This window comes from Sus scrofa, chromosome X (assembly GCF_054392235.1).
Source record: "Sus scrofa isolate SSC_HxYL_T2T_F1_AM1 chromosome X, Sscrofa_HxYL_maternal_Yorkshire_Landrace_v2.0, whole genome shotgun sequence".
Classification (NCBI taxonomy): Eukaryota; Metazoa; Chordata; class Mammalia; order Artiodactyla; family Suidae; genus Sus; species Sus scrofa.
In genome coordinates, this window is record NC_139401.1 from 92,442,360 (window position 1) to 92,459,477 (window position 17,118).

The window sequence follows — 17,118 nt, forward strand, 5'->3', positions numbered from 1 at the left end:
TTCCCACTGTGGCTCAGTAGCTAACAAATCTGCCTAGCACCCATGAGGATGCAGGTTCGACTCCTGGCCTTGCTCAGTGGGTTAAGGATCCGGCATTGCTATGGGCTGTGGTGTAGGTCGCAGATATGGCTCAGATCCTGTGCTGCTGTGGCTGTGGCATAAGCCAGCAGCTACAGCTCCGATTAGACCCCTAGCCTGGGAACCTCCATATGCCACTGGTGCAGCCCTAAAAAGCAAGAAGAAAAAAAAGAAAGAAAAGCATTCTTCCCCCTGCTGCTGGGAACCTGCTTTTCTACACTCGTGGAACCTAGTGTCATGGTTCAGACTCAGCAACCACTGACCTTCAACTTTACCCAGGGGGTCATCGGTAGGAAATTAGAGGGCAGAAGGAAGCAGGTTAGGTGGAAAGGAAGAGCTAAAATGCTCGCACACTCACTATGTGCCAAGGGCTCTTCTAAACACTTTTAACTGAAATCTTCACAAGAACTGTATAAAGTAGGTCTCTTGTTATGAGCACCATGGCACAGACATGGGGATGGAAGCACAGGGAGGTTAGAGAACTTGCCTAATATCACACAGCTCCGAAGTGGCAGAGTTGGGATTGAAACCCCAACAGCCTGGCTCCAGAGTCAGTGTCCTTAAATATGATGCTATGCTGCCTCTCTACTTTTCATTTAAAAACAGCTGACAGCTCCAAGCAAGGAGAGAGGGTTCATCTTTATAATCTCACTCAGACTGAATACTCAGAGTGTGCCCAAGAGGTAAGAGGGAAAAGAAAAGCTCTCAACCCAAGAAAATTCACTCTCAAGCACAGTGATGGGACAGAAATCAGGAGCCCAGGACCAATGGTGGTGGGCGGTGGGCAGTCGGGGAGGAGTCATGAGTAACAGAGGCTGTTTTCACTGGGTGGTTAACGGACATCTCATTTTTAAAATGCAAAATTAAAAGTCAGGCAGTTTCTGGGTGAAATGGAACATGGAGGAAATGATCAAACTTGGAGCAAAAAGTCCCCTTCTCCCCCTTCCCTCTAGGGAAATATAGGAGCTCTGAAAGACAGGAAGCAAGTTATGGGCAGAAGGCAAAATACAATGAGTTAATGTGGGAAATCTTCGGTCAGACAGGGTCTGTGGCTCCAAAGTCAAAGACTGCACATCAGGCAAAATGAATGCCCTTCCTTGTCTTTATCACTAACCCTTCAGCGGGTCCAAGTCCCAGAGTGATAACATGAGAAGGCCCACTGTCCCCCAAGCAGAATTCCCACCTGGGTCTGACTCTTGCATATAAATGCTCCTCTAGCTCCAAAAAATTAAGAAGCTTTTGTTTCATCTAACTGCGTAGTTAAGGCAAATCAATCTTGCTTCCTTTAGGTCAAGCTTTACTGTTACCTCCTTTGGATTACAATTTAAGAAACCCCAACTCCTAAAATAGTGGAAGGAGACAGCAGTGGAATCAGGCCAACAGCCATACCCAAAGGGGCTAACCTCACTGGACCCTGCACCGCCTTTGTTCCTGGGTTTCTCCTCTTCCCTTCCTCCCCCCCCCCCCCCTCCAGGGAGCAGGCACACACAAGCTATTCAATCAGCTGACATCCAAAGCATTCTGATAGTCCTACCCCATAAAGTAAACTAAACTTATTTGAGGGTTTTTTTTGTTTTTTGTTTTTTTTTTTTTGCTTTTGCAGGCCACACCCGCAGCATATGGAGGTTCCCAGGGTAGGGGTCTAGTCGGAGCTAGAGCTGCCAGCCTACACCACAGCCACAGGAGCATGGGATCTGAGCTGTGTCTGCAACCTACACCACAGCTCACGGCAACGATGGATCCTTAACCCACTGAGCAAGAACAGGGATCGGACCTGCATCCTCATGGATACTAGTTGGCTTCTTAACCTGCTGAGCAAGGCCAGGGATCGAATCTGCATCCTCATGGATACTTGTTGGATTCTTAACCCGCTGAGCCACAACAGAAACTCTGAGTTATTTTAGAAGAAAGGAGTCAACGCTTCCTTTGACTCTTGGCACATAACACACATATCCTCACAAGAGTCAGCATGGTCCAGTAGAGTCAGACCTCGATTCAAGTCCCAACTCTGTTGCAAGATAGTGAGTTTGACTTTCTTTACCTGTAAAAATGGAGGGTTTCCTACTTCATAACATGCTTAGAGAAATTAAGGAAATAATATATGCCTAGGAGAAAGCTTTGTACGCAAAAAGAATTCAATATGTATTAATGTCCTTTTGTACAAGAAGTCAAGAATCACCTGAGCTCTACCTAGAAACCCAGAGCCTTATTTCTGAGATAAGTTATTTGGCATCTGGATTATTTATGTCTCAAAATTAAATGGTGGGTGAGTTCCCGTCATGGCTCAGTGGTTAACGAACCCTACTAGTAACCATGAGGTTGTGGGTTCGATCCCTGTCCTCTCTCAGTGGTTTAAGGATCTGGCATTGCCATGAGCTGTGGTGTAGGTCACAGACATGGCTCGGATCTGGTATTGCCGTGGCCATGGCATAGGCCAGTGGCTACAGCTCTGATTTGACCCCTAGCCTGGAACCACCATATGCCATAGGTGAGGCCCTTAAAAAAAAGAAAGAAAGAAAATTAAATGGTGGGAGTAGGAGTGAAGGAAAAGGCCGTACCTTCTAGAGAAAGAGAAGGATCCAGAAAGAAATGGCACAGGATATCTTCTCTCCCCGTGCACTCTTCTCTCCTTCCTGCAGCTGCAGAGGTGGGGGGAGGGGCCACAAAGGTAAAGGGGTGATCACCTTGGTACTTTAGATAAAGAAAGAAAAGTGGTGGCACTTTTAAGATAGGCACTGATTCTCTTCCTAGATACCAAACACAAAGGTCAATGGATCAGAACTCAGCTATCAGGTAGCGATGTAGGGACAAGAAACTGTCTTCAAGCCAGCACAGGATGGTTAGGGAACGGCATTTGTCACTTTGGTTTCTATCCTTAAAGCCATGTGAAAAGCAACAAGAGTAAGTCAGGACATCAGAGACAAAAGCATCAATAGAACTAACCGATGCAAACGCTTGACAAGGGAGAAAGCTTTATTGAAACACACATACATTTCATGGGGTGGAGAACAAAGGAGGAGCAGGTGACAGTTCATGATCCCAAGTTATGCCTTCCATTTCAGTATCAATCCACACGAGATAAACCTTTCAAAAAACACTCTTCCATTCACTTCAAACGTACAACAGAAACCGCAGGCTTCAATCCGGTATAGGCTTACATACAGGAGAGTCCGCTAGCAGCCGACTCCACTGAAAGGGATTTCTTCTCTAGTACAGGCTCCTTTCACAAATGACTTTGTGTAGATACAATTGTGAGACTAAAAAGGTCAGTTTGCAACAGTGAGTTTCAGAAAATGAACCTTAGCTTGCTAGACCCTTCTTAGCAAAGTTTCAACCTATCACACCCAGGTTATATCGAGGTCAAGTTCAGGAAACAATAGAAAAAATGGGAACTGAAATCACTTCAAGAAGGGAGTCAGAAAAACTGGGAGATGCTCTGAACATGTTGTTTGGGACATGTTCTCAACCTGGAGAATCCCTGGACTGGTTTTAGACCATACGTGCCTACACAATAGCATACAGACCATATTATTGATGATATTCTGTGTGGTAACACAAGGTAGACACAGGAGCTAAGAAAGGTGTGATACATGTGAAGATACCTTTCATTAGAGAAGTTAGAAGCTCTCTAATAACTGCTGTATCAATTTAAAATGCAAGGAATTCAACACAGGCTGGGAGACACTCAGTCATTGGTCCTCAGGGACCACTGAGAAGCACTCACCGGGCATGCCGGTGACCCCATCCAAAGGCCATTATCTACTTAAAGTGCTTTTCTAAAGTGGCTCCCTTGTAAGGGTCCCCCAAGAGTCTAATGAAGGTGTCCAGAATTGGAAGCAACCTAGACATTTTCTTAGCATTTCCAGGAAAACCATTAGACTCAAGCAAGGTGGAAACTGCTATGAACAAGGAGTTAAAAGCCGACTTCCAGGAATGTGTCAAGGTAGAAGTGGAGTTAAAGGCATAAACTGGAGAGAAAAGAAAGGACCTACTCACCTCTCTTCCACCTTCTTCTGTCTTTAGTAGCCCATCCCTGCTTCCTGGAGCCTTGGCCTCAGACCAGGCACACCTTGAAATACAGACCAGTACAAGTGCCAAAGGCAGCCAGGGCTCCCTGAGGAAGGAGGAACAAGGACAGCAAGACAGGTGATAAAAAGGTGTTCTAAAAGATAAGTTAATTGAAAATCATAAAAAGAAAAATGGACTCTGAAAATATATACTAGTTTATGCACAAATAAAAAAATTTTGAAGAGACCCTTATTCTTGAGCCTGCTTTAAAAAGGGGAAGAAGTCTACATCACTCTAGCATAATGAGAGTTGTCGAAATACACGTTTATACACACACATACATAACATACACACACACATTAAATTAGAAGTCTTTGCCTTGGTTTCTTCGCTTCCTCTGACTTGCCCTGGACAGGGCTGGGCCTGCAGTGAAGGACAGGGGCTCACAAGCCCAGCTTCTGCTTGGCCATTGAGGCACGGAGCTGTAGAGTCCCTTCCGCCCAAGACCCTGGGTACTGTCGCATCTTCTGCCACAGGCTCACTTCTTCCCCAGTGGAGTCCATCCAGTCCACCACTTCCCCATTACTGATTCCTGAGGAGAAACACCAGAGGAAGCTCAACAGGGATCCCACTCCTCAGCCAAATGGAAAAGATGGGTTGCTACAAAGATGGACTGATGGGGAGAGCACTTTGGGGATGCTCCCTGTTGACTCTGCATGGCCATTTCTGTGCTCCTGAGACTCTATCAAGAGACTTCGAGTTGATAAAGTGGGTCTCTAAATAGCACATGGTAGTTCAAGACCCCTTATTCTGAGGCTGTTACAGCTACAGCTCTTCTGTTACTGCCATTTTGACTTATAATGTAAGGGAAAGAGAGGGAAGGGAAGGGGAGGGGAGGGGAGGGGGAAGTGAGGAGAGAAGAGAAAGGGGGAAGGGAAAGGAGGGGAGGGGGAGGAGAGGGAAAGGAGAAGGGGAGGAGGGGAGGGAGGAGAGGAGGGAGGGAAGGAAGGAAGGGAGCTGAATGACTTTTTTTCTAGCTGTAGAATCCAGGCTTGAAGTTTAGACAATATGGGATCATATGTGGCCTCATTTCTATTCTCTTACATGTTCATTTCATTCAACACACATTTACTGAGTGCCTACTGTGTTCGAAGTACCCTTCCAGGAGATGGAAATACAGTGGTGAACAAAGCAGAAAAAGTCCTCCCTGAAGGCAGCTCACATTTGAATAGAGAAGACAGAAAATACAAAAGTAAATCCACAGGAAAAAAAAAAAAAAGTAAATCCACAGGAGTATTTCAGATAGTGAGGTAAGTGTCATGAAGCAAATAACCAGGATGATTTGTAGTGCCTAGATCACGGCCTCCCTTAGATGAACTGGTCTGAGGGTCCCTCTGCAAAGGAGACTTTTGAGTCAAAAGCTAAGGAATGAGAAGGAGCCAGCCATTCCAGGCAGAGGGAACACTAATTGTGGAGAAGCTTGATACATTTGAAGACCAGAAAGCAATCATGGTGTTTGAAGCACAGTGAGCAAGCAAGAGAATGTTACAGGATGGATCAGGTAACAAAGGGTCCAGATTACACAGGGGCCTGTGGGCATGATGAGAAATTTGGATTATCTTCTAAGTACAGGAGGCGACCCTGAAGGGTTTTAAGCAAGAGACTGACATGAACTGGCTTACATTTGTAAGCACATCATTCTAGATGATTTGTGTTAAATGCTTTATGTGAATTATTAATATACAAGCAATATTTCCAGCCACAGGAATGCAGAGACTATAGAGAGAGAAAAAAAGGTTTAAGACTAAGTCTTGGAGTTCCCTGGTTGCCTAGTGGTTAAGGATCTGGCACTGTTACTGCTGTGGCGCAGGTCACAGCTGTGGCATGGGTTGGATTCTTGGCCTGGGAACTTCTACATGCCATGGGTGCAGCCAAAAAAAAAAAAAAAAAGCCTTGAGAAGCACCAATATTTAGAGTTCGGGTGAATAATAAAGATGCCACAAAGAAAAATGTGGTGTCAGTTGAAGCTAAGCATTTCAAGAAAAAGGGAGTGATCAGTGAAGTTGAATGGCCTGAAAATTCTAGGAAGAGGAAAACAAAATTTTGGCATTGCTCAGTGGCATGGTGGGACAGAAGCTAGATCACAGACTGAAGACTGGACTGAAGACTAAAGAAGAGGTGAGAACATGGAGACAACTCTTCTTAAGAAATCAGAAGTGGGGCACAGGGTCAAGGGAAGGTTTGTTTCTATGTCTTAAAATGGGAAATACCAGAGCATATCTGCTTTCACCTCCAGGAGGGAGGCAGAGAATGAAACTGATCAGACAGGAGAGAGAGGAGATTCCAGAAGCGAGGTCATTGAGAAGGTGATGGTGTGATCCAGAAGGCTTAGAAAGAGCATAACCTTTGCTAGGACCTTTCTTTCACTGTCACAGGATAGAAGGCAGAAGTCAGAGGTACAGCTCCAGGTAGGTTTTTAGATGTTTTTGGTGGGATGATGATGGAGTTCCTGGCAGTCAGGGTCCTGTTTATCTGTACACATGACAGTGCATGACCTCAGCCTCCCCCTAGCCCTGTACAGCAAATACTGGTTGAACTCAGTAAATACAGGTTGAACGTTAACTGTAAGGAAAGAAGACAACTCTTGAGGCAGTGGAGCTGTGTAGGGAGGGGGATGGGTCTATTCAGAGTGAACTACCCAGGAAGCTTTGAGGAGAGTGAGGGTCGGGGGAGAGGCTCTCACCAGTGCCAACACCCAGCCTGACCCCTCCCAGGAAGTCATTGCTGGCCAGGGGCTCCCGGTCCCACACAGTCAGTTCCAGGCACATGTGTTGGAGATCTTCCAGCCTCACACCATTGTAGACAAATGTATGGTTGTAGTGGGGATTCAGGGTCTTCTTCATCACGGGAGTCTTACGCTTACTGGCCTTGTTCCTCATAGGAAGGAGGTATCTGGTAGAGGGCGGGGAGGAATCAACAGCCTATTCGAAGCGGGTGATATCTATCTAAATTCCCTTCTCCCCTACCCTAGACCTAGCCTAGGAAGCTGAGTCAATGCTCAGATCCGAGGACACACACTCCCTCCTTTGAATCTGCTGAAGCAGAGTTCCTAGTACCTCCACTAGATCATTCACCTGATTCACTTCCTTTAACCTGAAGAGAAAATTAATACAATATTGTTAGGGAGCTATTGTCTATACGCCACCAAAAATGGGTTTAAAATACTCGATTCCGTTTCCATTGGGTGACGTCTCCTTTAATAAAACCAACAGAAATAACCGTAGGCATAGCTAAACATGATGTGCTAGAGAACTTAAGTCAGTGGGGTGAGCTGTCACTTGGGGAAAGCTGGCACTGCTTAAATATTGTGGGGAACAAAGTCCTGAATCCCCAGGTCTTGCCAGTCAGGGACACAGATTTTTATTCAGGATCAATTAAGAGTGTAAGTCTGTAATAAAGGGAAAGTCAGACCTAACTGTCTCCTCTCCTGTCTGGAAATGACCCCTACAGCCCAGTCCAAACTGAGCTCAGACCAGTTGCAAACGTGGTAGTGGGGGTTGGGCCATTACCTAATTTCAGGAACAAAGTTGGCTGCTAGAGGTGGCAGGACACACGGGGATAATATCCACAGAGGAAAGTTAAATTGGGTTCCTCTCTTAGCTCTCTGGTCCTGAAACTGGTTAGTTTGGTGCTGGTCCAGGGACTCACCCCTTCACAAAGCTGTCTGACGTCCCTCCTGATTTGGCAGCCATCAGGTTCTTGGCTTCTTTGATCCACACCTGGAGCTCGCCACCTTCCCCAACTTTACCTGGAAGGGATGTCAGCCATAGCAAGTGAGCCCCAATACCCCCAGATTTCTTTTGAGCTTCATCTACATAGTAGTTCCTCTCCTTGCCCCTGAAGACAGCAAACTCCATGATAATTGAACCACATCTGCCTTCGATTCTCAGAACCTAGCACAGTGCCTGACAGTGAGCAATAGGTACTCAATTCATAATAACAATAGCAATAAAGGCTTATTGAAAGCTGGCTACATGCCAAATTCTACATAAAGCATTTGTTCCTCAAAACAATCCTATGAGATATACACTTATTGTCCTCATTTTATCCATGAGAATATTGAGGCATAGAGAAAGTTGCCCAATATTTGTTGAATGATTGGAAAGGGGAACTCCTCCTCTTGTATCCTGGATCCCATCCCCATGTCAACAAGACTTATCATGATTTCAATGATTTCAATCCCCACTTCCCATTTTTAATATCTCATTCTCTACTGATCCCATCTCCTCAGTCTAAACATATGTGAATCTCACTTCCTCTTTTAAAAAAGTCCTTTTAAAAGAAAATCTCCCTTCAACCTTATCTCCATTTCAAGCTCTCTTCCATGGCTCTCCTCTCTATCACCATCAGTTATCCTGGAAAAAAAAGTCCTCACTCATTGCCTCTACTCCTTTGCCCCATTCACTCAGCCTAGTTTCTACTGAAATCTGGCTTCTGCTTCCACTAATCCACTGAAAATGCCAACTAATGCCAATGAGCTGTGTCTTTTCATTGGGCTGACATCCCAGTGGTATTTCAATTCTGTTGACAACCCCCACTCCCTTCCTCAAGCTCTCTCCTGCATTGTTCTCCCATGATAACCCTCTACTGCCCTGGCTTCTCTTCCCTTCTTCATTCTTTAAAATGTTCCCTATGATTCTATCCTGTCTCTCTTCTCTAGTCATTCTGCACACCCTTCTTAGGGACCTCATTGATTTCCCCAAATCCTCTAGATCAGACCTTGCTGCAGGTAACTTTTTAAGAACTTTGGCACCCCGTGGTCAGTGCATCAAGTTCAACTCCTTACCATTATATTCATGGCCCTGTTCAGCCAGGCTCCAGGCTCATCAATAATTGTAGCACCACCCCCACATCTGCATACCATAACTCCAGCCCCACTCAACTAAGAAGTTCACTGCCTCACACTCACATATAACCCCACATTTACCAGGCCTTTTTCAAACCTTCTCCCACACTATCTCCTCTTCCAGAAATGCTCTCCTCACCCCATCCTCTTTTCTGCCTGGTAAAGTCTTAAGTCCAGTATCATTATTACTTCCTCTTTAACTCTTCCAAATGTAACCAGACAGAATTCATCACTGCCATCTTAGCATATGATTGTCTTTCTTTCCAAGGGGCGGAAAATATCATGTCTTATTCACCTCCATATCCACAGTCACTAGCACCGTGCCTGGTGTGTAGATTTACTCTTCCTCAGCCTTCCACTTCCTGCCCCTTATACTTATATACCACCCCTTCCAACCACCCCGTCTCAGTCCCAAAATTTCTGTTCTGTTCTGACCTCTTAGTAGCTTGCCAGAGCTGGACCAAGACCGAGTTAATGGCCTCAAAACAACAACAACAACAACAACAACAACGAGTTCCCACCATGGCACAGTGGGTTAAGAATCCGACTGCAGTGTCTAAGGTTGCTGCAGAGGTATGGGTTCTATCCCCGACCTGGCACAGTGGGTTAAAGGATCCAGCATTGCTATGGCTGCAGTGTAGGTTGGAGCTGTGGCTCGGACTCAGTCCCTGGCCCGGGAACTTTCATATGCCACAGGTGCAGCCATAAAATTTTAAAAAGTAAAAACAAAATAAAAAGCAAAACAAAAAAAAAGTATTCCAACTTTAAGGCCTTCCCTTCTGGTTGAAAAACAGAAATGTCTTACTGAGTAAAGAAATCTTCCCTAGAAGATGATCTAGTGCACTTTGCAATCCGGTCTCTCCCACAGCGCTAGTCGCTAGCCACCACCACATCACACAGATCTTGTCCAGAAAACTAAGAACTAAATCCAGGGCCCCAAAGAAAACTCACTCTTTTTCCGGTCACTTCCAACAGGGAGCTTGGAGGCTGGGATGTATTTCAATGAAACCACCAACTCGCCTTTGTGTGATGGCAAGCCAGTTGAGGCCTCAGCACTGATCTGAAACACAGAAATCCAACAGGTCAAGACTTGTTGAGACCTCTTGCTGAGGAGATTCTAAAACTACTCCCCAAAACAGCTTCATAGCATAAAAGCACCCTCCTCCTTATGAATATCTGCCAGGATCACTAGGCCATGGCAGCCACAGATTCTAAGGCAGTTTCTTCAAAAGGAGCTGCAGAAGAACTAACAAAGAGTCTTCCGCAATGCCCACTATTTCGCTATTTAGGGGATATAGTTACTAGATCCCAAATACCCTCAAAGGTCTTCCAGTAAGGCTGTCCATACAAACTCACAGGGGACTGACATTATGATGAAGAATCTTACTACCAACATTGTTAGTAATAGCTGCAAAGTGGGAACAACTGAAATGTCAGTCAATGCAGGAAAGGTTAAATGAGTGATTATAATATCCTCATATAGCATGTGGCATGCAATCATCAAAAAGGATGCAGTGAACCTCTATTTGCTGACATGGAAAGATATCCAAGATGTACTGTTAAGTCAACAAAGCAAGATGCATAAAAAGTATCCCACTCATATTAATATATTCATATCTGCACATGTGAATATATATGTGTATAAATAACAATTATTATCAATATTATTTCATATAGAACTGTGTGCCAAGTAATGTCGTCAATACTTTAAGTATATCATTTTGTTTAATCTTTTTTTTTTTTTTTTTTGTCTTTTTGTTGTTGTTGTTGTTGCTATTTCTTGGGCCGCTCCCGCGGCATATGGAGGTTCCCAGGCTAGGGGTTGAATTGGAGCTGTAGCCACCGGCCTACACCAGAGCCACAGCAACGCAGGATCCGAGCCGCGTCTGCAACCTACACCACAGCTCATGACAACGCCGGATCGTGAACCCACTGAGCAAGGGCAGGGACCGAACCCGCAACCTCATGGTTCCTAGTCGGATTCGTTAACCACTGCGCCACGACGGGAACTCCCATTTTGTTTAATCTTAAAGATAGTCCCCATGAGTACTACTATCCCCATTTTACAGATTATGGAACAGAAAAGTTGAGTAACGTGCCAAGGTCACACAGCAATTGACAGAGCCAGGATTCAAATTCAGACAGACTGGTTCCAGACTCCAAGCTTTTAACCACTATATGACATTATATAGAAAAACCCAGAAGGATACAGACAAACTTAACACTTGTGTCTCCTAAGGTGGGAAGTAGAATGGAGAAATGAAAAAGGACCTTTGCTTTTTACTCTGTGTATATCTAAAGGTTTTTTTTTTGTTTTTTTTTGTTTTTTTTTTTTTTTGCTTTTTAGGGCCACATCTGCGGCATACGGCATTCCCAGGCTAGGGGTCGAATCAGAGCTACAGCTGTGAGCCACAGCCACAGCCACGCCAGATCAGAGCGGAGTCTGTGAGGTACACCACAGCTCACAGCAATGCCAGATCCTTAACCCATTGAACGAGGCCCAGGATCGAACCCACATCCTCACAGATCCTAGTCAGGTTTGTTAACCGCTGAGCCATGAAGGGAACTCCTAAAGTGTGTTTTTAATTAGAATAGCATGTATCACTTTTATGATTTTCAGACATAAAAAGTCCTTTTTTTTTTTTTCCGGCTGCACCCACAGCACGTGAAATTGTCTGGGCCAGGGACCAAACCCGTGCCACAGTAGCAACTCGAGCTGCTGCAGTGACAACGCTGGATCCTAATCCACTGCACCACCAGGGAAATCCAGTTTATGTTACTTCTGATTAATGACTGTCTCTACCACCAGGATCCAAATGCCAGGAGGACAGGAATCAAGCCTTTTTGTTGTTGTTGTTCATCCTAATATGCCTGACACTTAGCAAAGTACCTGGCACATAGTAGGTGCTTCACAAATACTTCCTGAGTGACTACAAGCATGAATGAGTGGGTGTCTGGGATGAGTAGCAAGTGGCCTTGGGCAGCAGCACTCTTCACTGTATCGGCCCTGTGTGACTTGCTCCTTATGCTTTGGTACCCAGAGCATAAGTTGGTGCTCTTGCTGATCACAGGTACTCTTTCACTGGCCTGTGTTCACTGGGGCTCCTCTAACCTAGGGCCTCAGTTCTGAACATAGTATGTCAGGAAGACATAATCCCCACTGGTTTGGAAAAAGGCACCACATACCCAGAATACATAGAAGTGTAGTATATGGGAGAGATATGAAAAAATTGTGGAGATGGAGGCCAAGAAAAGAAAACTGAATGGGAGCAAACAGATCACTATGGCAGAAAAAAAAGAAAACTCTGAGTCAACAAATGTAGAATGCTTTTAGTTAAAGTAGACATGTAATACTGGAGTGGTCTTTTTGTTGTTTATAAAATGTCTACACAATTTATTAGGCTCCAGATGTGAACTTCAGTGGACTCTTAAAAATTGTTGGAGTTTAGCCTTAGCTGGAAATTGGAGTATTTGTTTCAGTAGCAGATTTTCATCCTGGCTCAAAATAATTGCAATGAACACACAGCTCCATTCTAGTGCATCTTTTTCTTGTGATGTAAGGCATTTTTTACTGGCAGTTTACATGATGTTTTACAGTGATATTTTCAATACAATTTTATCAACTATAGGCCCCTGAGAGAATAACTTACATGCCAAATGCTTAAGAAACTCTAAATTTCCAATAATGTACTATAGTTTGGTAATAACTGCTTTCCCGTTTTTATTAGTACTTAAAGGGACATCTTTAATGTCAGTATTTTTGGAGGGCAGTAGCTATCAAAACACTAGATGTACATGTCCTTTGACTCAGCAATTTCACCACCAAAAATTTCTCCTACAGTTACATTCACAAATGAAAGCCAAGATATATTATTACCGCAGAGCTTTGATAGCAGAAAGAAAAAAAAAAGAGGTAAACAATTTTCATGCCATCCGTGGGGGGACTGTAAATCAATTCTAATACAGGCACATGAAGAATACTCTCCAGCAATTAAAATGAGATAAATCTATTAAATGATGGCCTAGAAAAAATGTCCATGGTAAATAACAAATTGTTAAATAAAAAAATCAAGGAGTTCCTATAGTGGCTCAGTGGTTAATGAATCCAACTAGGAACCATGAGGTTGCAGGTTCGGTCCCTGGCCTCGCTCAGTGGGTTAAGGATCTGACATTGCTGTGAGCTGTGGTGTAGGTTGCAGACGCAGCTCCAATCTGGCACTGCTGTGGCTGTGGCATAGGCCAGTGGCTACAGCTCCTTTTCGACCCCTAGCCTGGGAACCTCCATATGCCACAGGTGAGGCCCTAAAGAAGACAGAAAAAAAATCAAGATCTATATACACAATGAGGTTTACATGAGTCCATTTGTGTAAAAAAGAAAAAATATAAATTCATGTGGGTCTATCTGTGCTGTTTAATACAAAACTTCTATGAAGATATCCAAGTCATGGTTATTTCTAGGGAATTGAATCTGCTTTTCTTTTTATATACTTCTACATTATTTCAAAAAAAAATTTTTTTTGGCCATGCCTGCAACATGTGGAAGTTTTTGGGCCAGGGATCAAACCTGGCCACAGCAACTTGAGCCATGCAGTAACAATGCTGGTCCTTAACCCACTGAGCCACCAGAGAACTCCTGTTATTTTAATTTTGAGCCATGTGTGTCTTCTTAATGTTCTTAATAAGCAATATATGTAGACATGGTAAAAAGTTCAAACATTATAAAATGTTATAAAAGGGCATACACATAACTAAATGACCCTCCCACCTCAGTTTCTCTTTCTAGAGGCAGCCACTACTCCTAGTTCCTTGTCTATTTTCCAAAGGTATTCTATGACCATGTATTGTTTTTAGTATTGAAAATGCTAGTGTAAAAAAGTTTTATAGAAAAACCCTGCCAGGGAACAGTTTTGATAATTAAGGTGTCAAAACTCTGCCTTATTTTTTTACTTTTTGTCCTTTTAGGGCTGTACCCATGGCATATGGAAGTTCCTGGGCTAGGGATCCAATCAGAGCTGCAGCTGCCAGCCTATGCCACAGCCACAGCAACGCAGGATCCAAGGGTGTCTGTGATGTACACAACAGCTTGTGGCAATGCTGGGTCCTTAACCCACTGAGAGAGGCCAGGTGATTGAACCTGCATCCTCATGGATACTAGTCGGGCTCTGAACCCACTGAGCCACAACAGAAACTCCAAACTCTGTTTTAGCAATTTCATCTTAACCAGAATGACAGTAACCTACTAAATGTCCTTTATGTGCCAGGCACTGATTAGTACTTTGTATATGATCCTGCGGAAGAGGAATATTATTATCTCTATTCTTCATCTATTATTTTACAGATGAAGAAATAAGGTTCCCAAAAGTTAGGTGACTTACCTAGCTGGCAAATCCCAGAATCAGGATTCAAATCCAGGTCTGCACTCAGTTCCCAGGCACTATTATGCACATTGCTACACTCTCACCTGAGATGCCAATTCCAAAGTAAAATTGTTCCTGGCTTATGTGACCAAGATTATGGCCATTGGAATTCCATGAATTGCTTTACTTCCCACCTCTTTAGTGAAAAGGATAGCTTGGAAAAGGAGTGCAGATTAGGATAACCAAAAGGTTAGCTTGCAGAAGAGGCATAAGTTAGGATGTTATGGCATGCTCAAACTCTGGAAGATTAGGAGGCAAAGCCTGGCATGCATATGAAAGACTTCAAAGGAAAACCATGACTTTGTCCTTTGCCTGGCCTACGCGGAGATTACTCACACTTGCCATTCCAGTGCATCTGAAATGACTGTTAAACTCAGAACCCCCAGCAGAGTGTGCTAGAACTCCACACAAGGCTACATTTCAAGACTACCAACATGTCCCAGCAGAAATCAGTGCAGACAATTCTACCTCAGATTCAAACTCTGCAAGGAGTTGTTAAAGTAGACTACCTTGCCATGTAAAGGGAGGCAATGATCCAGTTTCTTATCAAGCATCCAGGAATCCATCTGGACCTCTGCCTCTCCAAGGAAAGTGTTTCTGCCAAAACGACCATGATGCCAAACCGAGAACTTCAAAGTCCTTTGGGACAGGACAGATTCTGGGATCTCATACTGTGAAAGGAAAGAAGCCCAACATGATTAGTTCATGGTAATTCCTCATGAAAAGACTACTCCAAAATCTGAGCAACCAGACCCAAAGTGAATATCAAATTACTTTAGTCCTTAAGCACTTTGAGGTTCCTCACTCAGAGCTTCCACTTACCCTATTTCACAAAAAACCTACCACATTCTGTGGAAGGGTCTAGAATATTCATTTTTTCCTTGAGTGGGCAAGAGAACACCAGAATATTCAAAAAGAACTGCCTGGGAGACTCCTGACCCCAACTGGCTTTTCAGGTTTTCAGAATGAATTTGTGGCCACGTGGAGCTCAACAGCACAGCAATCCAAGAAAGCTAGGTCCACTTTTGTCTCTTCTCTAGGAGGCTGGAACATGAAGAGATGCCTATAGGATATCCTCATACACAGACACAGCCATGGAAAACTACGTGGACCAGCTAGGTAACAGAGACATAGCTACAGCTCAGCACACAAGACAGAACAAGTTCTACTCTTGGGCTCTAGATACTTACTGTGAGGATCTCATCATAGAGCGGGTTAACGGTGTCCCGCTTGATGCTGGTTTTTCTTTTGCCTTGGCGGGATTTGTCAGGCAGAAGGTAAGTCTTCACATAGCTAAAAACCAAGGAAAACATCAAGTAATTTCCTGTCTTTTCAGAAGCTCACTCTTCACTTCCCTGCTCTCCATATACATACACCATGACAAAATGAAAATGTCACATCAGGCCCTCTCAGACATGTCATTATTGCATCTTCACAATTCTGGTCCCCTTCCCACATCTCCTTTAACCATCCTCAATCCCACCTCCCTGTCCTCCCAGGAAGTGACGGCCTCGGTTCCAGGGTGCCCAGAGAGATGCCGGGGTCTGAGCCATCATCTCCGAGCACCACATCGGGTCCAGAAGCACTCACGGGTTCGAATGCTTCTTGGCTTCGTCGGCATAGGCCAGCTGCTGGCACTCTTTCACATGAATAACCAGAGTCTGTGTTTGCTGCTCATACTTCAGTGAAAAGGTAACCTTGCCCGTCACAAAGATGTTCCCGAAATCACCAGCTTCGCTGTAGATGCTCATCATGCTGCCAATGGTACTCTGAGGAGAAAGCACCCACAAACATCTGGCGAAGGTATGCTCCCCCGCCACACTGCTCATATTTTCTCTCAGGAAAAAGCCCCCAGTCACAGAACAAAACAAAAGCCCCTTCAATAAATAAGCCAGTACCACCAACCATCTCGTACCCAGAATATAAAAGACAGTGCACACTCCCAACTGCTTAGGGTCATCTATCAGCTCACGGCTCCCCTAGACTCCAAGCTGCTCTTCTTGCCCTCTTCCTACACATTTTATTGTTAATTTTCAACTGCCCCAGAAGGTGTGCAAGGAAGAAAGGTAAGGTGCAGCTGAGTCCAATTTTGGTATATGTTATATATGCTACAATGTTAGCTAGAAGGAGTCAGTTACTAATTAAAACAAGGGGACTTCATTATCTGTGGGTTTCTTTTATCCACCTTATTCCTCTCAAGACGTATAAAGGAAAGTGCCTGTATCAGAACTGGCGGGGGGATCTCAGTAATAATCCACTCTGCAAGCCCACCATTCTCTTCCAGGAACATCCTGTTTCCCCTAAACATTAATCTTCATACTTTAGACAGAAACTAGTCCCTGATTATTTTTTAAAAAATTGTTTTCTTATTATGGCCACACCTGCAGCCTATGGCAGTTCCTGGGCCAGGGGTCAAATCAGAACTGTAGCTGAGGAGTTCCCGTCGTGGCGCAGTGGTTAATGAATCCAACTAGGAACCATGAGGTTGCAGGTTCGGTCCCTGCCCTTGCTCAGTGGGTTAAGGATCCGGCGTTCCCATGACCTGTGGTGTAGGTTGCAGACACGGCTCAGATCCCACGTTGCTGTGGCTCTGGCGTAGGCCAGTGGCTACAGCTCCAATTCGACCCCTAGCCTGGGAACCTCCATATGCCGCGGGAGCGGCCCAAAGAAATAGCAAAAAGACAAAAAAAAATAAAATAAAATAAAAAT

General features: G+C 44.3%; 1 protein-coding gene across 4 annotated transcripts in view; it reads right to left on the minus strand.

Annotated features, from left to right (window-relative positions):
- Positions 1–3,033: 3,033 nt before the first annotated feature.
- The window catches only part of SYTL4 (synaptotagmin like 4), a 69,850-nt gene continuing 55,765 nt past the window's right edge, over positions 3,034–17,118 (minus strand). For all 4 annotated transcript variants that reach the window (XM_021079898.2, XM_085006850.1, XM_085006849.1 and 1 more), the window contains 7 exons: positions 16,000–16,178; positions 15,600–15,702; positions 14,919–15,080; positions 9,944–10,052; positions 7,795–7,894; positions 6,830–7,038; positions 3,034–4,678 (listed from right to left, as the gene is read on the minus strand). In XM_021079898.2, coding sequence (XP_020935557.1) covers positions 4,530–4,678; positions 6,830–7,038; positions 7,795–7,894; positions 9,944–10,052; positions 14,919–15,080; positions 15,600–15,702; positions 16,000–16,178 — 1,011 coding nt within the window. In that variant the 3' untranslated portion in view covers positions 3,034–4,529. The remainder of the gene's footprint in view (positions 4,679–6,829; positions 7,039–7,794; positions 7,895–9,943; positions 10,053–14,918; positions 15,081–15,599; positions 15,703–15,999; positions 16,179–17,118) is intronic.